General features: G+C 42.4%; 1 protein-coding gene across 2 annotated transcripts in view; it reads left to right on the top strand.

Moving 5' to 3' along the window:
* The window catches only part of LOC126336865 (potassium voltage-gated channel protein Shaw-like), a 1,557,807-nt gene that overhangs the window by 1,255,205 nt on the left and 284,305 nt on the right, over positions 1-18,297 (top strand). For both annotated transcript variants that reach the window (XM_050000963.1, XM_050000964.1), the window contains one exon: positions 908-1,257. In XM_050000963.1, the coding sequence (XP_049856920.1) occupies positions 931-1,257 (327 nt within the window). In that variant the 5' untranslated portion in view covers positions 908-930. The remainder of the gene's footprint in view (positions 1-907; positions 1,258-18,297) is intronic.

Here is an 18,297-nt window from a genome sequence, read left to right on the forward strand (position 1 = left end):
TATTGGCTGCGTTTGTTCCTATAGGTACACTTTTCTACACAACTAGGAGAGATTTTTCGATGAATTTTGCACAGCACACGAGCCATAGTTACAGACGTATGAAACTGTAGAATTTTCCAAATCTATTAAAAACTGTGGTAAAAATTGAGATAATTGACTATAAAATTTGAGTTTTTTCTAAACATTAAGTTAGTTTAAAATGTAACAGCTTATTCATTTTTTTATAAATTAAATAAATTCTAGAGTTTCGTACACGTGCATGTATGGTTTGTATACTGTGCAAAATTCATCGAAGAGTCTCTTCTACTTATGAAGAAAAGTGTACCTATAGCATCAAATTCTGCCAACAGTAACTGAAAAATGATGAAATTTCACATGTAAAAAAAATTTTGTCATTTTTGCGAACTTCCGCTGCTATGAGTGTGAATCCTGAATCCTTGGTGGTCATGCTCACAAAGTTTTATAAATTTATTTGTAAAAGTATAGACAGTGGAAATTAAAATGTTCCTGTGGTGCCTCTCCTGCTCCAACTCGGCCCGTTTGACGTCCTACCCCCCTTAAGGAAAAGGAAGCGAGACTTCAGTTTCATGCTGGTCGATACTGAGATTAGGGGAAACATTCGAATCTGTTCAAAATGGTTCAAATGGCTCTGAGCACTATGCGACATAACTTCTGAGGTCATCAGTCGCCTAGAACTTAGAACTAATTAAACCTAACTAACCTAAGGACATCACACACCATCCATGCCCGAGGCAGGATTCGAACCTGCGACCGTAGCGGTCGCTCGGCTCCAGACTGTAGCGCCTAGAACCGCACGGCTACTCCGGCCGGCTAGAATTTGTCAATACATAGTGACGTTAGTTGGTTTCCAGTAGTTACTAAGACTTTTTTTTCCTTGTGCCACCAGGTGTGAGGTCCTAGAGAGCCGCGATGAACCTGATCAACACCGACGCGGAGAACCGCGTGGTGCTGAACGTGGGCGGCATCCGGCACGAAGTGTACAAGGCGACGCTGAAGAAGATCCCGGCGACGCGCCTGTCGCGGCTGACGGAGGCGCTCGCCAACTACGACCCCGTCCTCAACGAGTACTTCTTCGACCGGCACCCGGGCGTGTTCGCGCAGGTGCTGAACTACTACCGCACCGGCAAGCTGCACTACCCCACCGACGTGTGCGGCCCGCTCTTCGAGGAGGAGCTCGAGTTCTGGGGGCTCGACTCCAACCAGGTCGAGCCCTGCTGCTGGATGACCTACACCCAGGTCGGTGCCCAACCAGCTGCCACTAACAGATGTGAAGAAGCCCTCTTGCAAAATGTAAACTTTCGCTGCTGGAAATGTAGTTACCAACATTCCCAAATGGCGGATGTATGAAAAAGAATCATCCGATTTGGCACGTCTATATTTCTGAAACAAATAAACACATACAATGACTTTTGTTTTTCTATGAACGGGAAACTCAAAAACTTTTCTTTCATATCTTTTCATGGGTGTTCAACGACCGCCCCGATAGCTGAGTGGTCAGGGATTGCCGTCCTATGCGCCCGGGTTCGATTCCCAGCTGGGTCAGGGATTTTCTCCGCTCAGGGACTGGGTGTCGTGCTGTCTTCATCATCATTTCAGCCCCATCCGGTGTGCAAGTCGCCTAATGTGGGGTCGAATGTAATAAGACCTGCACAAAGGCGGCCGAACCTGCCCCACAAGGGGCCTCTCGGCCAATCACGCCAAACGGCCATTTCCAGTTCCATAGGTGTTCATTGTACTCCCTAGACATGCAAGGCATGTGTCAGTGTGGTATTCAAATTTTGCCCACGATGCAGCGAGCATGTCTTCAGTAACAGCTTCCACAGCTGCTGTTATGCGATATCTCAGTTCATTCACTGTTGTTGTTACCGGAGGCACATAAACAGAGTCTTTTATAACACCCCCCCCCCCCCAACAATTAATTATATATAGTCAGGTCCCGTGACCTTGGAGGTCAGTAATGTAGGGCTGAATCATTTGGTCCAGACCGACCGATCCATCGTTCATTAATCCTTTGATTTAAAATTCCCGCACTTCCAGATGCCAGAGTGGAGGTGCCCCATCCCATTGGTAAATGAAGTCGTTCGAATCAGTCTCCAACTGTGGCAAAGGAAAGTACTTCCTGTAACAGTGTTCTCGGCAAAGAAAAATGGACCATACACTTTTCTCCGTGAAACTGCACAAAACACTTTAAATTTTGAAGAGTCCCCCATGTTTTACAGATTCATGTGGTTGTTACGTACCCCATATTCTCACATTATAACTGTTCACCTTTCCATTTAAATGGAATGTTGCTTCGTCAGTAAATGCTAAGCGGGGAAGAAAACTGTCATCCTCCATCTCACCAAGAACAAAATTACATAGCCCCTCATGTTGTTGTTTGTCACCTTGACTTAGAGCTTGCAGTAGCAGAATTTTGAAACTTTCAATTTGTAAACGTCAACGCAACACACGCCTGACGGACATCGGGGGCATGTTGAGCTGTCGAGCTGCATGCAAGGCGAACGGATTTCTACGGATGCCTTGTGAAACTATGGCGGATGCGTTAGGCGTCTGTGTCGGACACTTCGGAATGGACCGGCGATTAGCCTTCACACAAATAACCCGTTTCTCAAAATTGATCATGTCATCGTCTAACGCTCTCTACTGTAGGACAAACCGCACCATACCTCGTACGAAAGTCACACTGAACAGTTGTTACTTACCCACATTGCACAAAACGTAGAACACAAAACTCTTTTTACTGTCCCGGCACAATTTTTAATAGAGCTGAAGTGGGCGCACACTGCTGCTACCTAGCGGGAAACATGTAAAATTCGAGATTTTACTCTTTCCAACAGCGCGTTGCTCACGCACATATCTCAAATAACATAACATTTATGATTTTTTTAAATCAGATGGTTCTTTTTGATGCACCTTGTATTATGAATTTCTCAGAGAAATCCAACTTTTCGTGCCCTCTTCAAGGGGTGTTCCAATTTCTCTGAAGATCCAATTTCCACCTTGGCTCGTTGTTGAGTTTCGAGTCAGAGTGTCAAATGGAGTTTCACAGAAGACGTCTTTCACAGGTGGTGACGAAACATAGCATATCTCCAACAAATGCATTCGACCACAGGATGACAGCCGGTAATATTTCGCCCACACATTGTTCCAGTTCCTAGATATGGTAAACCGTGGTAGGAGCAACTTACATTAAATCTACATCTACATCTACACCGCAAGCCGCCTGACGGTATGTGGCGGAGGGTACCCTGAATAACTCTATCGGTTCTCCCTTCTATTCCAGTCTCGTATTGTTCGTGGAAACGAGGATTGTCGGTATGCTTCTGTGTGTGCTCTAATCTCTCTGATTTTACCCTCATGGTATCTTCGCGAGATATACGTAGGAGGGAGCAATATACTGCTTGACTCTTCGGTGAAGGTATGTTCTCGAAACTTTAACAGAACCCCATACCGAGCTACTGAGCGTCTCTCCTGCAGAGTCTTCCACTGGAGTTTATCTGTCATCTTCGTAACGCTTTAGCGATTACTAAATGATCCTGTAACGAAGCGCGCTGCTCTCCGTTGGATCTTCTCTATCTCTTCTATCAGCCCTATCTGGTACGGATCCCACACTGTTGAGCAGGATTCAACCAGTGGGCGAACAATTGTACTGTAACCTACTTCCTTTGTTTTCGGATTGCATTTCCTTAGGATTCTTCCAATGAATCTCAGTCTGGTATCTGCTTTAACTTTATATGATCATTCCATTTTAAATCACTTCTAATGCGTACTCCCAGATAATTTTTGGAATTAACTGCTTCCAGTTGCTGACCTGCTATTTTGTAGCTAAATGATAAGGGATCTATCTTTCTATGTATTCGCAACACATTACACTTGCCTACATTGAGATTCAATTGCCATTCCCTGCACCATGCGTCAATGCGCTGCAGATACTCCTGCATTTCAGTACAATTTTCCATTGTTGCAACCTCTCGATACACCACAGCATCATCTGCAAAAAGCCTCAGTGAACTTCCGATGTCATCCACCAGGTCATTTCTGTATATTGTAAATAGCAACGGTCCTACGACACTCCCCTGCGGCACACCTGAAATCACTCTTACTTCGGAAGACTTTTCTCCGTTGAGAATGATATGCTGCGTTCTGTTATCTAGGAACTTCTCAATCCAGTCACACAATTGGTCTGATAGTCCATAATCTCTTACTTTGTTCGTTAAACGACTGTGGTCGGTCACCGTTATATAAGAAGCGTATTCGATAAGTGGGGCCTGTTCCGTCATACAAAAACGTATGTTGCATTCCTCTGACATGATGAACAGCGAAACAGAGAGTGTATGTAAGAGTCTACCCCCTTGCATTCAGTAGCTGACTCTCAATACAACCACAGCTCAAGGTTGAAAGAAAATTACGCCTTCTCTTACTGAAACACTAAAACACTCCTTCCTCTCCATCAGTTCCAGTCGTTCCGCAGTTCTCCCTCTCTGACTCACCAAACTCACTCACAAATCGCTACTAGCCCTACACCCTAACAGCACACCAACACGACACCACTCATACCACATTCACTGTGTCTTACACGAAGTAGTCTGCTTCATTTCACTTCTCTCGTTTCATTAATTAAAAATATTGTCAGAATATTGTTTCATCACGTGTACTAAAGTGAAAACTACATAATTATCGGCATATTTTTGTGTGATATCTTGATAGGACTGTTACATGTATATGGTTGAAAATCAAACAAACTGTGCTTTGTTCCTCTAGTATATTACCAATCGGTCTTAAGATTATTAGGCCATCATCAGGCAGCAACTAGTTATTTACTCCACTAATTGCAATGTAATGTATTCTTTTTAATATACGAATGTGCAAATAAGACGAAGGTCTGGTACTGAGAGGTGTAAATGACAGAATTATCAGCAGGTATCCAGTCAGCTGCGAGTCAAATTACACGAATCACTCTTTCGTAGCAGGGAGTAACTCGGTCGAGAATTGGCAGGATTCATTTTCTTCTCATATTCATTTGAAAAGCCCTAATTTCTCTTATCTAATACTATGTTCGTGGTCTTTACGATAAGGGAGTAGAATCGTTCTGCAGTCAGCTTCAAATGTCGGTTCTCTAATTTTTCTCAACAGTATCCCTAGAAAAGAACGTCAAATTCCCTCCAGGCACTCCCATTTGAGTACCCTAAGCATTTCGTAAATACTTGTGTGTTTATGGAATTTACCGGTAAGAAAACTAGCAGCCCATCTATGAACTGTTTCGATGTCTACCTTTAAAACGATCTGGTTGGGATCCCAAAGCTTCGATCAGCACTCAATAATGGGTCGCACTTGTGTCCTGCACACACTTCCTTAAAATTCTATCTACAAACATCTTTTTATTTTAAATTGCATACAATCAGGGCAAACTTCCAAGTTTCGAGAGAAATTATCCATACCGACTGTAGAAAACTTTTAACTGAAAGTTCTTTTACAAAGAGGAGGAGGAGGAGGAGATTAGTGTTTAACGTTCCGTCGACAACGAGGTCATTAGAGACGGAGCGCGAACTCGGGTGAGTGATGACTGGGGAATTAAATCGGCCGTGCCCTTTCAAAGGAACCATACCGGTATTTGCCTGAAGCGATTTAGGGAAACCACGGAAAACCTAAACCAGGATGGCCGGAGACGGGATTCAACCGTCGTCCTCCCGAATGCGAGTCCAGTGTGATAACCACTGCTCCACCTCGCTCGGTTTTTACAAAGAATCCTTAACAACAGTGTAAACAACAAAGGGATATCTTTAATTAAACAAGGTGATCCCTGTGCGTTAATGATCTGCCTAATAGGGCCGTTCACGAAATGGCCCCTGTGCGTCGATAATTTTCGTAGCGAACTGATCCTAAACTGAATATATCTTACCTCGTAATGTAATTGCTTGGAAACGCGATGCTTTCTGCTCTCTGTGCTCCAGCTGCCAAGTCTAACTTTAGTTGCTGAGAGCTTAGTGCAATGCTACAGACAACATGTAAACTATTTTATGCACATCATTGTGTGAGACAGTTCTTTCAAATTACAACATTTATTAACATTGACAAAGGGCAATACTGATATCAAATTCTTACGTTCAAAGTCGTCAGACAAATAACTGATAAAAAACTACGCGCAACTGCAGGGCCACTAAATTAAAAATATTACCTTCATACTCTTTTCTAATCTCATTACATCTCATTTCATTCTGATTCACTAACCTAACCTTTCTGCTCTGTTCCACAATATTCAAACAGAAATCATTTTGTTTAAACAAAGATGCACTTAACTGCACGTTTACATTGACGCGGGTCCTCGGCTCGGCGTCTGTATCACTACTCTCCTAGCGATAGAACTCATGCGCTCCTCGCTGCCAAACTGCCATGACAAGCAGAAGTGGCTGAGCTACTGTGACCAAAGACTGTCTGCGTATAATAAGCGATTTAAAATTGTCACTTAGCTTTTGAGACATCCACATAATGTACAGAATCCAGAAATGCAAATAACGAACTCTCAATAGGCCTGTTTCAACAGCATCATCAGCAAACAGCAACAGTTTGGTTCTCGCCCTTTTCGACAGATCATTTATGTGTAGAGAGTAACTACGGTCCCACCACGCTTTGGAGGGTCACTCTTGACGATAACCTTCTCTCGCGATATTTATAACAAACAGAATGGGCGTAAAATGATGGTCACTGATAAGGACTTCTGGTCTTAGGTTACACACTTGCAGGCCTTATTTCAAGTTTGCCCCCAACCCCCCTTCCGTGGGGAACCATCGTCAATTGATTAAGATCACCTATGGGTAACCCCACATCCTTCCCTCCCCCTCTCCCACTTGTCTCTCTTACGGAGCAATCATATTCAATTACCTCATCTTCATCTTACAGAAGGGAGCACTTGCCTGGTTGGGATTCGCTCTGGAACTGTGCATCATAAGGAGAAGTTAACGATGTATCTGTTTACCAACAAATTATTTAATGGCACTGTAATTACGTTACGTCAGTCCAGGTCAGTTTGTTAACAACAAATTAGATTTACGCGATTTTCGCCTTTCGAGGCACCAGCAGAGACCACATCCAAGCACATATGCAATTACACTTATTTTCCACAATTTTACTTGTTTTTCCTTTCTTTATAATTTTTCTTATTTACACTATTTTACGTATTTTTCCACAGTTCTTTTGTATTTTCACAAAAATTTCCGCATTTTATTCAATTACACAAATCGCTTCCCAACATCTCGTCAGCATCACGTCGACATTATGATGCTGTCAGAAAATTACGTGACTTTAAGTCCCATAGTGGCTCTGAGCACTATGGGAGTTAATATCTCAGGTCATCAGTCCCCTAGAACTTAAAACTACTTAGACCTAACTAACCATGCCCGATGCAGGATTCGAACCTGCGACCGTAGCGGTCGCTCGGTTCCAGACTGAAGCGCCTAGAACCGCTTGGCCACACCGGCCAACCTAAGTCCCATAGTGCTCACAGCCATTTTGAAATGTATCCAAATTATTTATCATTACTACTGGTATGTGTGTGTGTGTGTGTGTGTGTGTGTGTGTGTGTGTGTGTGTGTGTGCGCGCGCGCGCAATACAATCTTAGCACTGCAGTTTCACCTATTTGTGACCGAATATACTGTATGTTTGAGAAATACCACATCACGATAGAGAAATACCTTAAATCACCACTAAATTACTAGATTGTGTGATGCCACAGTTTATACTTTGAAACTAGGGTGCTTTTGGAAATAATAATGACGGTACTGCAAAAATCTGAAGCTTCCAACAAAATATACTGTGTATATAAGAAACAGGACAGTGCTGCAAAATAAGCACTTAGAGAAGTGACCACTATTTCTGGCGGAAGTGTCTTGTCTGTAGGCCAAATCATCCCTCTGACACTAATATGTGGTGTATATCTTAGACCGCGACCACCACGCTAGCAATGGTTGCGAAATTTGCAGTATTTACGCGTGATTGTATCCGATGTCTTTGCTGCGGAAAAAACACAGGTACACAATCAGGCAGAACCATCCCGCTCAGGGCAAAACGGTCCCAACATGGCACCAGAAATATGTGGACTACACAGCAGATAAGCGCCATCCACTCACCATTTCTCTCTCTGAACCAATCAGAATGAACCTCCACAACCATCCAACTTTTAACACCAGGCTTATGCATGGACGACGTCAGTCTCGTTCAGCCAGAGATTCTAAGCAGAATAAAAAGCCCCATTACATGATGTGAACTGTTGCATCATTATTATTAGAAGTATGTGACTTTTCTGAAAGCCACATAATAATTTTGAGTGGCAGATTTACTAATCCTTCTGTGCTCATCACATTGGTAAGTCTAGACTGGAACTTACTTCAGATATGGACAGAACTGGTGCAGGGCGTCGAGACTACGTTGTCCCCCCTACACGCGTACCATGCTCTCATGCTCTACATCTACATCTACATCCATACTCCACAAGCCACCTGACGGTGTGTGGCGGAGGGTACCCTGAGTACCTCTATCGGTTGTCCCTTCCATTCCAGTCTCGTATTGTTCGTGGAAAGAAGGATTGTCGGTATGCTTCTGTGTGGGCTCTAATCTCTCCGATTTTATCCTCATGGTCGCTTCGCGAGATATACGTAGGAGGGAGCAATATACTGCTTGACTCTTCGGTGAAGGTATGTTCTCGAAACTTTAACAGAAGACCGTACCGAGCTACTGAGCGCCTCTCCTGCAGAGTCTTCCACTGGAGTTTATCTATCATCTCCGTAACGCTTTCGCGATTACTAAATGATCCTGTAACGAAGCGCGCTGCTCTTCATTGGATCTTCTCTATCTCTTCTATCAACTCTATCTGCTACGGATCCCACACTGTTGAGCAGGATTCAACCAGTGGGCGAACAAGTGTACTGTAACCTACTTCCTTTGTTTTCGGACTGTATTTCCTTAGGATTCTTCCAATGAATCTCAGTCTGGCATCTGCTTTGCCGACGATCAACTTTATATGATCATTCCATTTTAAATTACTGCTAATGCATACTCCCAGATAATTTTTGGAATTATCTGCTTCCAATTGCTGACGTGCTATTTTGTAGCTAAATGATAAGGGATCTATCTTTCTATGTATTCGCAGCACATTCACTTGTCTACATTGAGATTCAATAGTCATTCCCTGCACCATGCGTCAATTCGGTGCAGATCCTCCTGCATTTCAGTACAATTTTTCATTGTTACAACCTCTCGATACACCACAGCATCATCTACAAAAAGCCTCAGTGAACTTCCGATGTCATCCACCAGGTCATTTATGTATATTGTGAATAGCAACGGGCCTATGACACTCCCCTGAAATCACTCTTACTTCGGAAGACTTCTCTCCATTGAGAATGACATGCTGAGTTGCGTTATCTAGGAACACCTCAATCCAATCAGACAATTGGTCTGATAGTCCGTATGCTCTTACTTTGTTCATTAAACGACTGTGGGGAACTGTGTCAAACGCCTTGCAGAAGTCAAGAAACACGGCATCTACCTGTGAACCCGTGTCTATGGCCCTCTGAGTCTCGTGGACAAATAGCGCGAGCTGGGTTTCACACGACCTTCTTTTTCGAAACCCATGCTGGTTCCTACAGAGTAGATTTCTAGGCTCCAGGAAAGTCATTATACTCGAACATAAAATTCTACAACTGATGGACGTTAGAGATATAGGTCTATAGTTCTGCACATCTGTTCGACGTCCCTTCTTGAAAACGGGGATGACCTGTGCCCTTTTCCAATCCTTTGGAACGCTTCGCTCTTCTAGAGACCTACGGTACACCGCTGCAAGAAGGAGGGCAAGCACCTTCGCGTACTCTGTGTAAAATCGAACTGGTATCCCATCAGGTCCAGGAGCCTTTCCTCTTTTGAGCGATTTTAATTGTTTCTCTATTCGTCTGTCGTCTATTTCGATATTTACCATTTTGTCATCTGTGTGACAATCTAGAGAAGGAACTAAGGTGCAATCTTCCTCTGTGAAACAGCTTCGGAAGAAGACATTTAGTATTTCGGATTTTAGTCTGTCATCGTCTGTTTCAGTACCATTTTGGTCACAGAGTGTCTGGACATTTTGTTTTGATCCACCTACCGCTTTGACATAGGACCAAAATTTCTTAGGATTTTCTTCCAAGTCAGCACATAGAACTTTACTTTCAAATTTATTGAACGCGTCTCGCATAGCCCTCCTCACACTACATTTCGCTTCGCGTAATTTTTGTTTGTCTGCAAGGCTTTGGCTATGTTTATGTTTGCTGTGAAGTTCCCTTTGCTTCCGCAGCAGTTTTCTAACTCGGTTGTTGTACCACGGTGGCTCTTTTCCATCTCTTACGATCTTGCTTGGCACATACTCATCTAACGCATATTGTACCATGGTTTTGAACTTTGTCCACTGATCCTCATCACTATCTGTACTTGAGACAAAACTTTTGTGTTGAGCCATCAAGTACTCTGAAATCTGCTTCTTGTCACTATTGCTAAACAGAAAAATCTTCCTACCTTTTTTAATATTTCTTTTTACGGCTGAAATCATCGATGCAGTAACCGCTTTATGATCGCTGATTCCCTGTTCTGCATTAACTGATTCAAATAGTTCGGGTCTGTTTGTCACCAGAAGGTCTAATATGTTATCGCCACGAGTCGGTTCTCTGTTTAACTGCTCAAGGTAGTTTTTAGATAAAGCACTTAAAAAACTTTCACTGGATTCTTTTTCCCTGCCACCCGTTATGGACGTTTGAGTCTCCCAGTCTATATCCGGCAAATTAAAATCTCTACCCAGAACCATAACATGGTGGGGAAATCTACTCGGAATAATTTCCCAAATTATTCTTCAGGTGCTCAGCCACAACAGCTGCTCAGCCCGGGGGCCTATAGAGACAACCAACTACCATGTCTGAGCCTGCTTTAACCGTGACCTTCACCCAAATCATTTCACAATTCGGATCTCCGTGAATTTCCTTCGATTCTATTGCACTTCTTATCGCTATAAACACGCCTCCCCCTTCACTATCCAGCCTGTCTCTGCGGTATACACGCTGGTCATATTGGGAACATTTTTGCGACAGATGCAATCCCGCAAGCACACTGACAGTGGGTTGAATGCGGCTGTGCCCTCAGGCACATTAAAAAATACATGTAACGCTCGCAATATGAATGTTAGGCTTGTAAATGGGTACGGAGAATATACTCGTATATAAGTCCCCGCCACCCAAATGAGAATAAGTAGCAGCCACAGTGCAGCAGAAATAAACTGTTTCCACATACACAGGAATAGACTCACAGAGGTCACGGGGCCTCTCTCACTGTACGATAAAATGCGATTTTAGAGAGCGCTGCAGAGTTGCCACACCGTCTGTCGATAAGGCAATTCTCCAAATAGGCACACGTATTTACAATTAATCTTCCACAAACAGGAATTAACTTGGAAACAACACACACACACACACGCAATGTGTGCTAGAAAAACGGCCAGCACATACCTGATAACAGTAGAATCACCATCATTTCTTCTCGATTCGCGCGGCTGCGTCGAGTGAAAGCCGCATCAGCCACCGCAGCTCAGAGGAATGCAGTTGTCAGTGTAACGGCGCTCCTCACATAAATGAAACCCTGGGGAAGAACCGCCTCAGATTCAACATGTGAACAGTGGTTGATAGTAATAGCCGCAAATCTCATACTCAGAAGTGATGGAAAGGGGGAATCACCGACGTGTGTGTGTGTGTGTGTGTAGCTAGCTGTACCGGTCAAGAAATTAGTCCCCCCGCCCGTGACCATAGCGTCCGGAACAGGGAGGCCGATCAGCGACCAGTGAAAAGAAACGGGAGCTGAGTAACGCACACAACTGCCGGCAACACAGGAAGCTGATGCTTGATAAGGCGAGCAGTGTACCACCTGCCGAAGACGTGTGACAGCCCGTGGACACACATAAGAACTCAGGCTGTAGGAAGAAGTTTTAGTTTTTTTTCCTTGTTGTACATTTCTCTATATACCAGGTGACATACTACTAATGGTAGCAGAGTTTTACCATACAGCTCGAATTTATTAAATCGATTGCACCAAGAATTAGGATCAGATCTTTTCGTATGACATCTCATGCAGCTCGTTTCCGTTTCTGCCATCTACAAACTCATCTTTTTAAAAACATTTCCCATCAAATTGTTAACCTACTGTTGCTGATAAACGAGAATCCCTTCACTGAATTTTCCATGTACTGATTCAATGAAGAATGATCACAACCTCATCGAGTGCTTTTAATATCCTGGCTTCCAGTCCTTCCTCACCTGAAATGGCGTTCTGATTCTGCTAGAGTTTCAGATTTATTTTTCTTTCTACATATTGCAATCATCTTCGTCAAGTCCGATAAATTTTTCCTAGTGACGAATGTTTTTTCTACGGTTGTGCAGACGTTCAAGATTTCCCTCAATGCTTAATCATATTGTAAGTAGTGTCTCTCATGTTCCTTCGATATCCAAGCCAGTAATTCTGTGGAAGTTTCATGTTCTAACAATACGATCACTTGCAAAGTAGGTTAGAAATCAGATTAATAGTGTTGCTCACGCAGCATATGTTCACTTTATCGGGTAACAACAATGTTATTGACGGTGATGGTATCGTCAGAATGGAAATAATGAAGTCACTGTAAAAAAGTCATTAATTTTCGCACTTATCTTGAATGGATTCCAACGTAGATTTCGTCAAAGTCGTTATAGCTCATCTTTTTGATTCTAGGGTGATTCCACTTTGACTGCTAGTAGGTCCAGATCTGTATTTTTGCAATATTTGAAGACCTAATGAATGCGTTTTTCAGGAAATTCTTAATGATGATATATCCCGGTTCAGAACAATGGTGTGGTAGAAATAATTTATGGCTTGGTGTTCACGATCCACATTTTTATTACACTTCTTGTAAATTCAATATGCTTCTTCTTAATTGTCACATCATCAAGAAAAAAAGTATTGTATCAATCTTCATATATTTAATTTCCACTTTAACCAAACACAAGACATGGCTGTTCTTTTACAAAGCAAAATAACAAATTAACTTCTGCAAAGTGAAACAAAGACTGCTCTGTGCTCATTCGCGCCAAAACGGTGACAAGTAAATAAAAGATTATGACAGTCTCACAGAAATGAATACACACAAGAACCATATCAGTGTAATATATCGATACATCGGACTACCTATACATTAATAAAACCAAATGTGAATATTATCACAAAAATATGTCTGTTACTTCGCAGAAAAGTATTACGATATGACTGGTATCGAGAACTGGGGTTGGAGTGCCGTAATGGTCACGTAAATAAAGAACCATTACCACGTATATCGAAAATTTGGGTTTCTGCTAAGAAAAAACTCTTACGTTCAAGACTACTCGGATTTTATCTACGCCTCCAAATTTTTCGTTTGTTTCCTTTACTGCTTGCTCGATATACAGATTGAATAGCATCTGGGATAGGCTGCAACACTGTCTCACTCCCTTCCCCACCACTGCTTCTCTTTCATGCCCCTCGACATTTGTAACTGTCATCTGGTTTCTGTACAAATTGTAAATAGCCTTTCGCTCCCTGTATTTTATCCCTGACACCTTTAGAATTTGAAAGAGAGTATTCCAGTCAACAATGTCAAAAGCTTTCTCTAAGTCTACAAATGGTAGAAACGTAGGTTTGCCTTTCCTTAACCTTTCTTCTAAGATAACGCGTAAGGTCAATATTGCCTCACGTGTTCCAACCTTTCTACGGAATCCAAACTGATCTTCCCCGAGGTCGGCTTCTACTAGTTTTTCCATTCGTCTGTAAAGAATTCGCATTAGTATTTTGCAGCTCTGACTTATTAAACTGATAGTTCGATAATTTTCATATCTGTCAACGCCTGCCTTCTTTGGGATTGGAATTATTATATTCTTCTTGAAGTCTGAGGGTATTTCACCTGTCTCATACATCTTGCTCACCAGATGGTAGAATTTTGTCAGGACTGGCTCTCCCAAGGCCGTCAGTAGTTCTAATGGAATGTTGTCTACTCCCGGGATCTTATTTCGACTCAGGTATTTCAATGCGCTGTCAAATTGTTCACGCAGTATTGTATCTAGCATTTGATCTTTATCCACATCTTCTTCCAGTTCCATAACATTCTCCTCAAGTACATTGCCCTTGTATAGACCCTCTATATACTCCTTCCACCTTTCTGCTTTCCCTTCTTTGCTTAGAACTGGGTTTCCATCTGAGCTCTTGATATTCATACAGGTGGTTCTCTTTTCTCCAAAGGTCTCTTTAATTTTCCTGTAGGTAGTACCTGTCTTATCCGTAGTGAGACAAGCCTCTACATCCTTACATTTGTCCTCTAGCCATTCCTGCTTAGCCATTTTGTACTTCCTGTCGATCTCATTTTTGAGACGTTTGTATTCATTTTTGCCTGCTTCATTTACTGCATTTTTATATTTTCTCCTTTCATCAATTAAATTCAATATTTCTTTTGTTACCCAAGGATTTCTACTAGCCCTCGTCTTTTTACCTACTTGAGCCTCTGCTGCCTTCACTACTTCATCCCTCAGAGCTACCCATTCTTCTTCTACTGTATTTCTTTTCCCCATTCCTGTCAATTGTTCCCTTATGCTCTCCCTGAAACTCTGTACAACCTCTGGTTCTTTCACTTCCACCTTTTTGCAGTTTCTTTAGTTTTAATCTACAGGTCATAACCAACAGATTGTGGTCAGAGTCCACATCTGCCCCTGGAAATGTCTTGGAATTTAAAACCTGGTTCCTAAATCTCTGTCTTACCATTATATAATCTATCTGATACCTTTTAGTATCTCAAGTCTACCTGACGCCTTCCTCTTTCATTTCTTACCCCCAATCCATATTCACCTACTATGTTTCCTTCTCCTCCTTTTCCTACTCTCGAATTCCAGTCACCCATGACTATTAAATTTTCGTCTCCCTTCACTACCTGAATAATTTATTTTATATCATCATGCATTTCATCAATTTGTTCATCATTTGCAGAGCTAGTTGGCATATAAACTTGTACTATTGTAGTAGGTGTGGGCTTCGTGTCTATCTTGGCCACAATAATGCGTTCACTATGTTGTTTGTAGTAGCTTACCCGCACTCCTATTTGTTTATTCATTATTAAACCTACTCCTGCATTATCCCTATTTTATTTTGTATTTATAACCCTGTATTCACCCGACCAGAAGTCTTGTTCCTCCTGCCACCGAACTTCACTAATTCCCACTATATCTAACTTTAACCTATCCATTTCCCTTTTCAAATTTTCTAACCTACCTGCCCGATTAAGGGATCTGACATTCCACGCTCCGATCCGTAGAACGCCAGTTTTATTTCTCTTGATAACAACGTCCTGTTGAGTAGTCCCCGCCCGGACATCCGAATGGGGGACTATTTTACCTCCGGAATATTTTACCCAAGTGGACGCCATCATCATTAACTATACAGTAAATCTGCAGTGCCAGCACAGCAAGGCCGGTTAGGTTAGTGTTACAAGGGCATATCAGTCAATCATCCAGACTGTTGCCCCTGCAACTACTGAAAAGGCTGCTGCCCCTCTTCAGGAACCACACGTTTGTCTGGCCTCTCGGCAGATACCCATCCGTTGTGGTTGCACCTATGGTACGGCCACCTGTATCGCTGAGGCACGCAAGCCTCCCCACCAACGGCTAGGTGTATCGTTCATGGGGGGGGGGGGGGGGGGGGGTGATTCTTATTAACGTTTAAAAACCACCAAAGCGATGTAGACGAGTAATTTGTTTTAAGACACATGTGGCCGCAAATATCCCAGATGTGGACGACAATAGTTTAACATGTGACATCACCAGATGATATACCTCTCCGCACGTGCAGCGGTTCAGTGAAACGATGTGTCGCACCTGATCGTCTCAACCCGAGTCATGTACTCATTTCCCTGTGGCTATAGCCCAACAGGCCCGAGTCATGCGTCTGACAGACAGTGTTTTTTGGATTGCGTGGAACAGTTATGCGTTTACGTTAATGTAAAATGTTTATTATTTTATTTGCCGTCTCACGGTCTCCACCGGTTTACTTCAGAGTACAGCACGACGAAAACCTATCGTATTGCGTCACAAGTAAATGAGTAAAAGCTTCCGAATTACGTTGTTGCCAGTAAATGACAGTTTTCTCTATTAATGCTGTAAACAATAAAAAAAGGGACCAAAAGAATTAAACGCAAAATAATAGCAGCTTTTCTTGACTACAGCGAGTATAATAATCTTGTTTCGCGTGAGCTCCCGAAGCTCAACGCACGGCGTCCATGGCGACGAGGCGCTCGCCGGAGCTTAAGTCTTGTTGATGACTTAGTACCTATTACCGCATTTTTAAAACGTGACTACACCTATTCAGGCTGTTTTAGTTTTATTTCTAGACCTTGCCCTCGTAAACATATGATAGAATCAAGTTTATCTTCTGAAGAAGGTTCAGTTACTTGGGCTGAGACCTAGGTAAAGGCTGATTTCATTTCCGCAATCGAGACTGATAGTTTCTTATGTAACAGCCTTGTAACTCCTACGTTCACAATGGATAACGTTTACAAACGATGCTAGAAATTTGCACCGTTTTCTCGAATGCAAGTGTTGCATCGCTTAATCATCCCTTCCCTCCCACGCTCAACCGCTCCACATCAGGCGAGGTACATCATCTGGTGACGTCACTTGTCCAAAAATTATCATCAATTTTTAGGGTATTTCCTTACCTTTGCAAACCCACGTGACTTATATTAAATTACTTGTCTTAGTGTCTTCTACGTCGCTTCCGGAGTTTTTGAACGTTGGTAAGAATCATCCTGCACATTTTCGCTTGGCAGCGAGTCATTACTCTACTCATAAATTTCATGCCTATTTGCTTTAATTTTACCTCTTTTACACACGCAGATGCTGATATTTTTTCCATTAAATTTTTATTGATCTGCAGTGTATAACTATAGTTCTATACCACTACTAGAAAAATGTTTGCTGAATCTTTTCTGAAAAAAAAAGTTGTGAATCAGTTACCAGTCATTAAAAGCGTAATGAAAACCACTGTTCCTCACAGCTGATCTTGAAATGCCGTAAAGTAATAAACAGTAAATGTAACGACTATCATCTCCTATTTAATTTGGTACACAAAGAGAAGGGTAAAGCTATAATCATTTATAAGTGGCATAATGTTATGACTGTTAATCAACTGTAAACGAATTACATACAAATCGCGTGTGACAAGAATTTGTTTTGAAACTTCAGGAGGTGCTGGAAAACGAAGTCTCGCTTCCCATTTTCTTGGGCAGCTGCGGAAAGAAAGTCGAGGCAAAATCCATTACGCCAAGGGGTACGAAAATAATGAAGTTAAGGCCTTGAACCCAAAGTTGCTGTGCGTTTGCACTCCTTTCTTGTTAACGGAACATCTTAACGAAAACCAGAGGGAGGAAAAGAAGACTAAAGGAAACGGATAAGGCCACGTCGCTCCGCTGCGTGCATATGGCTGAGGAAACACTGGAATTGGAGCAGCTGGGAGTTCTTTAGCAGATTAGGAGGCTCCCTCATAGCAGCGAACTTTGTTTCTAAAGTGATGCCAGTAATGTACTGCCATGCATCCTCTCGTTCGCATACAAATAGGTTATAGCATACATACCAATTCCAGGGGAGAAACACACTCACTGCCTTTTTAAATGTTCAGAAAGACAAATATTAAATAAGTAATCACAAGTATGAGGCCAGTAATAATGACATTTTAAACACATTCAAATAATTATTAAGTACGCTATTATCAGGTATGGTGCTCTACCAAGACATTAAGTCTTCAGATTATGAAATGAAAACTTAAGTGTCAAAGAGTAAGAACATATCTCCTGGAATGACAGTTCCATTTTCCTCTGTCCTAATTCGTGGACCAAACTGCACTGAGGTGACGAAAGTCGTGGGAGAGCGATACGTGCGTGTATAGATGGTGGCATTATTGCTTACACAAGGTATAAAAGGGCGATGCATTGCCAGAACTGTCATTAGTACTCAGCTGATTCACGTGAAACGGTTCTCGACATGATTATTGTCACACGACGGGAAATAACAGACTCTGAATTGGAATGGTTTTTGGAGCTGCCCGCGTGGGGCATTCCATTTCGGAAATCATTAGCGCATTAAATATTCCGGTGTCAAGAATATGCAGAGAATACCAGAATTCAGATATTATTTCTCATCACGGACAACACAGTGGCTGACGGCCTTCAT

Source organism: Schistocerca gregaria, chromosome 2, assembly GCF_023897955.1.
Source record: "Schistocerca gregaria isolate iqSchGreg1 chromosome 2, iqSchGreg1.2, whole genome shotgun sequence".
In the NCBI taxonomy this organism is placed as follows: domain Eukaryota; kingdom Metazoa; phylum Arthropoda; class Insecta; order Orthoptera; family Acrididae; genus Schistocerca; species Schistocerca gregaria.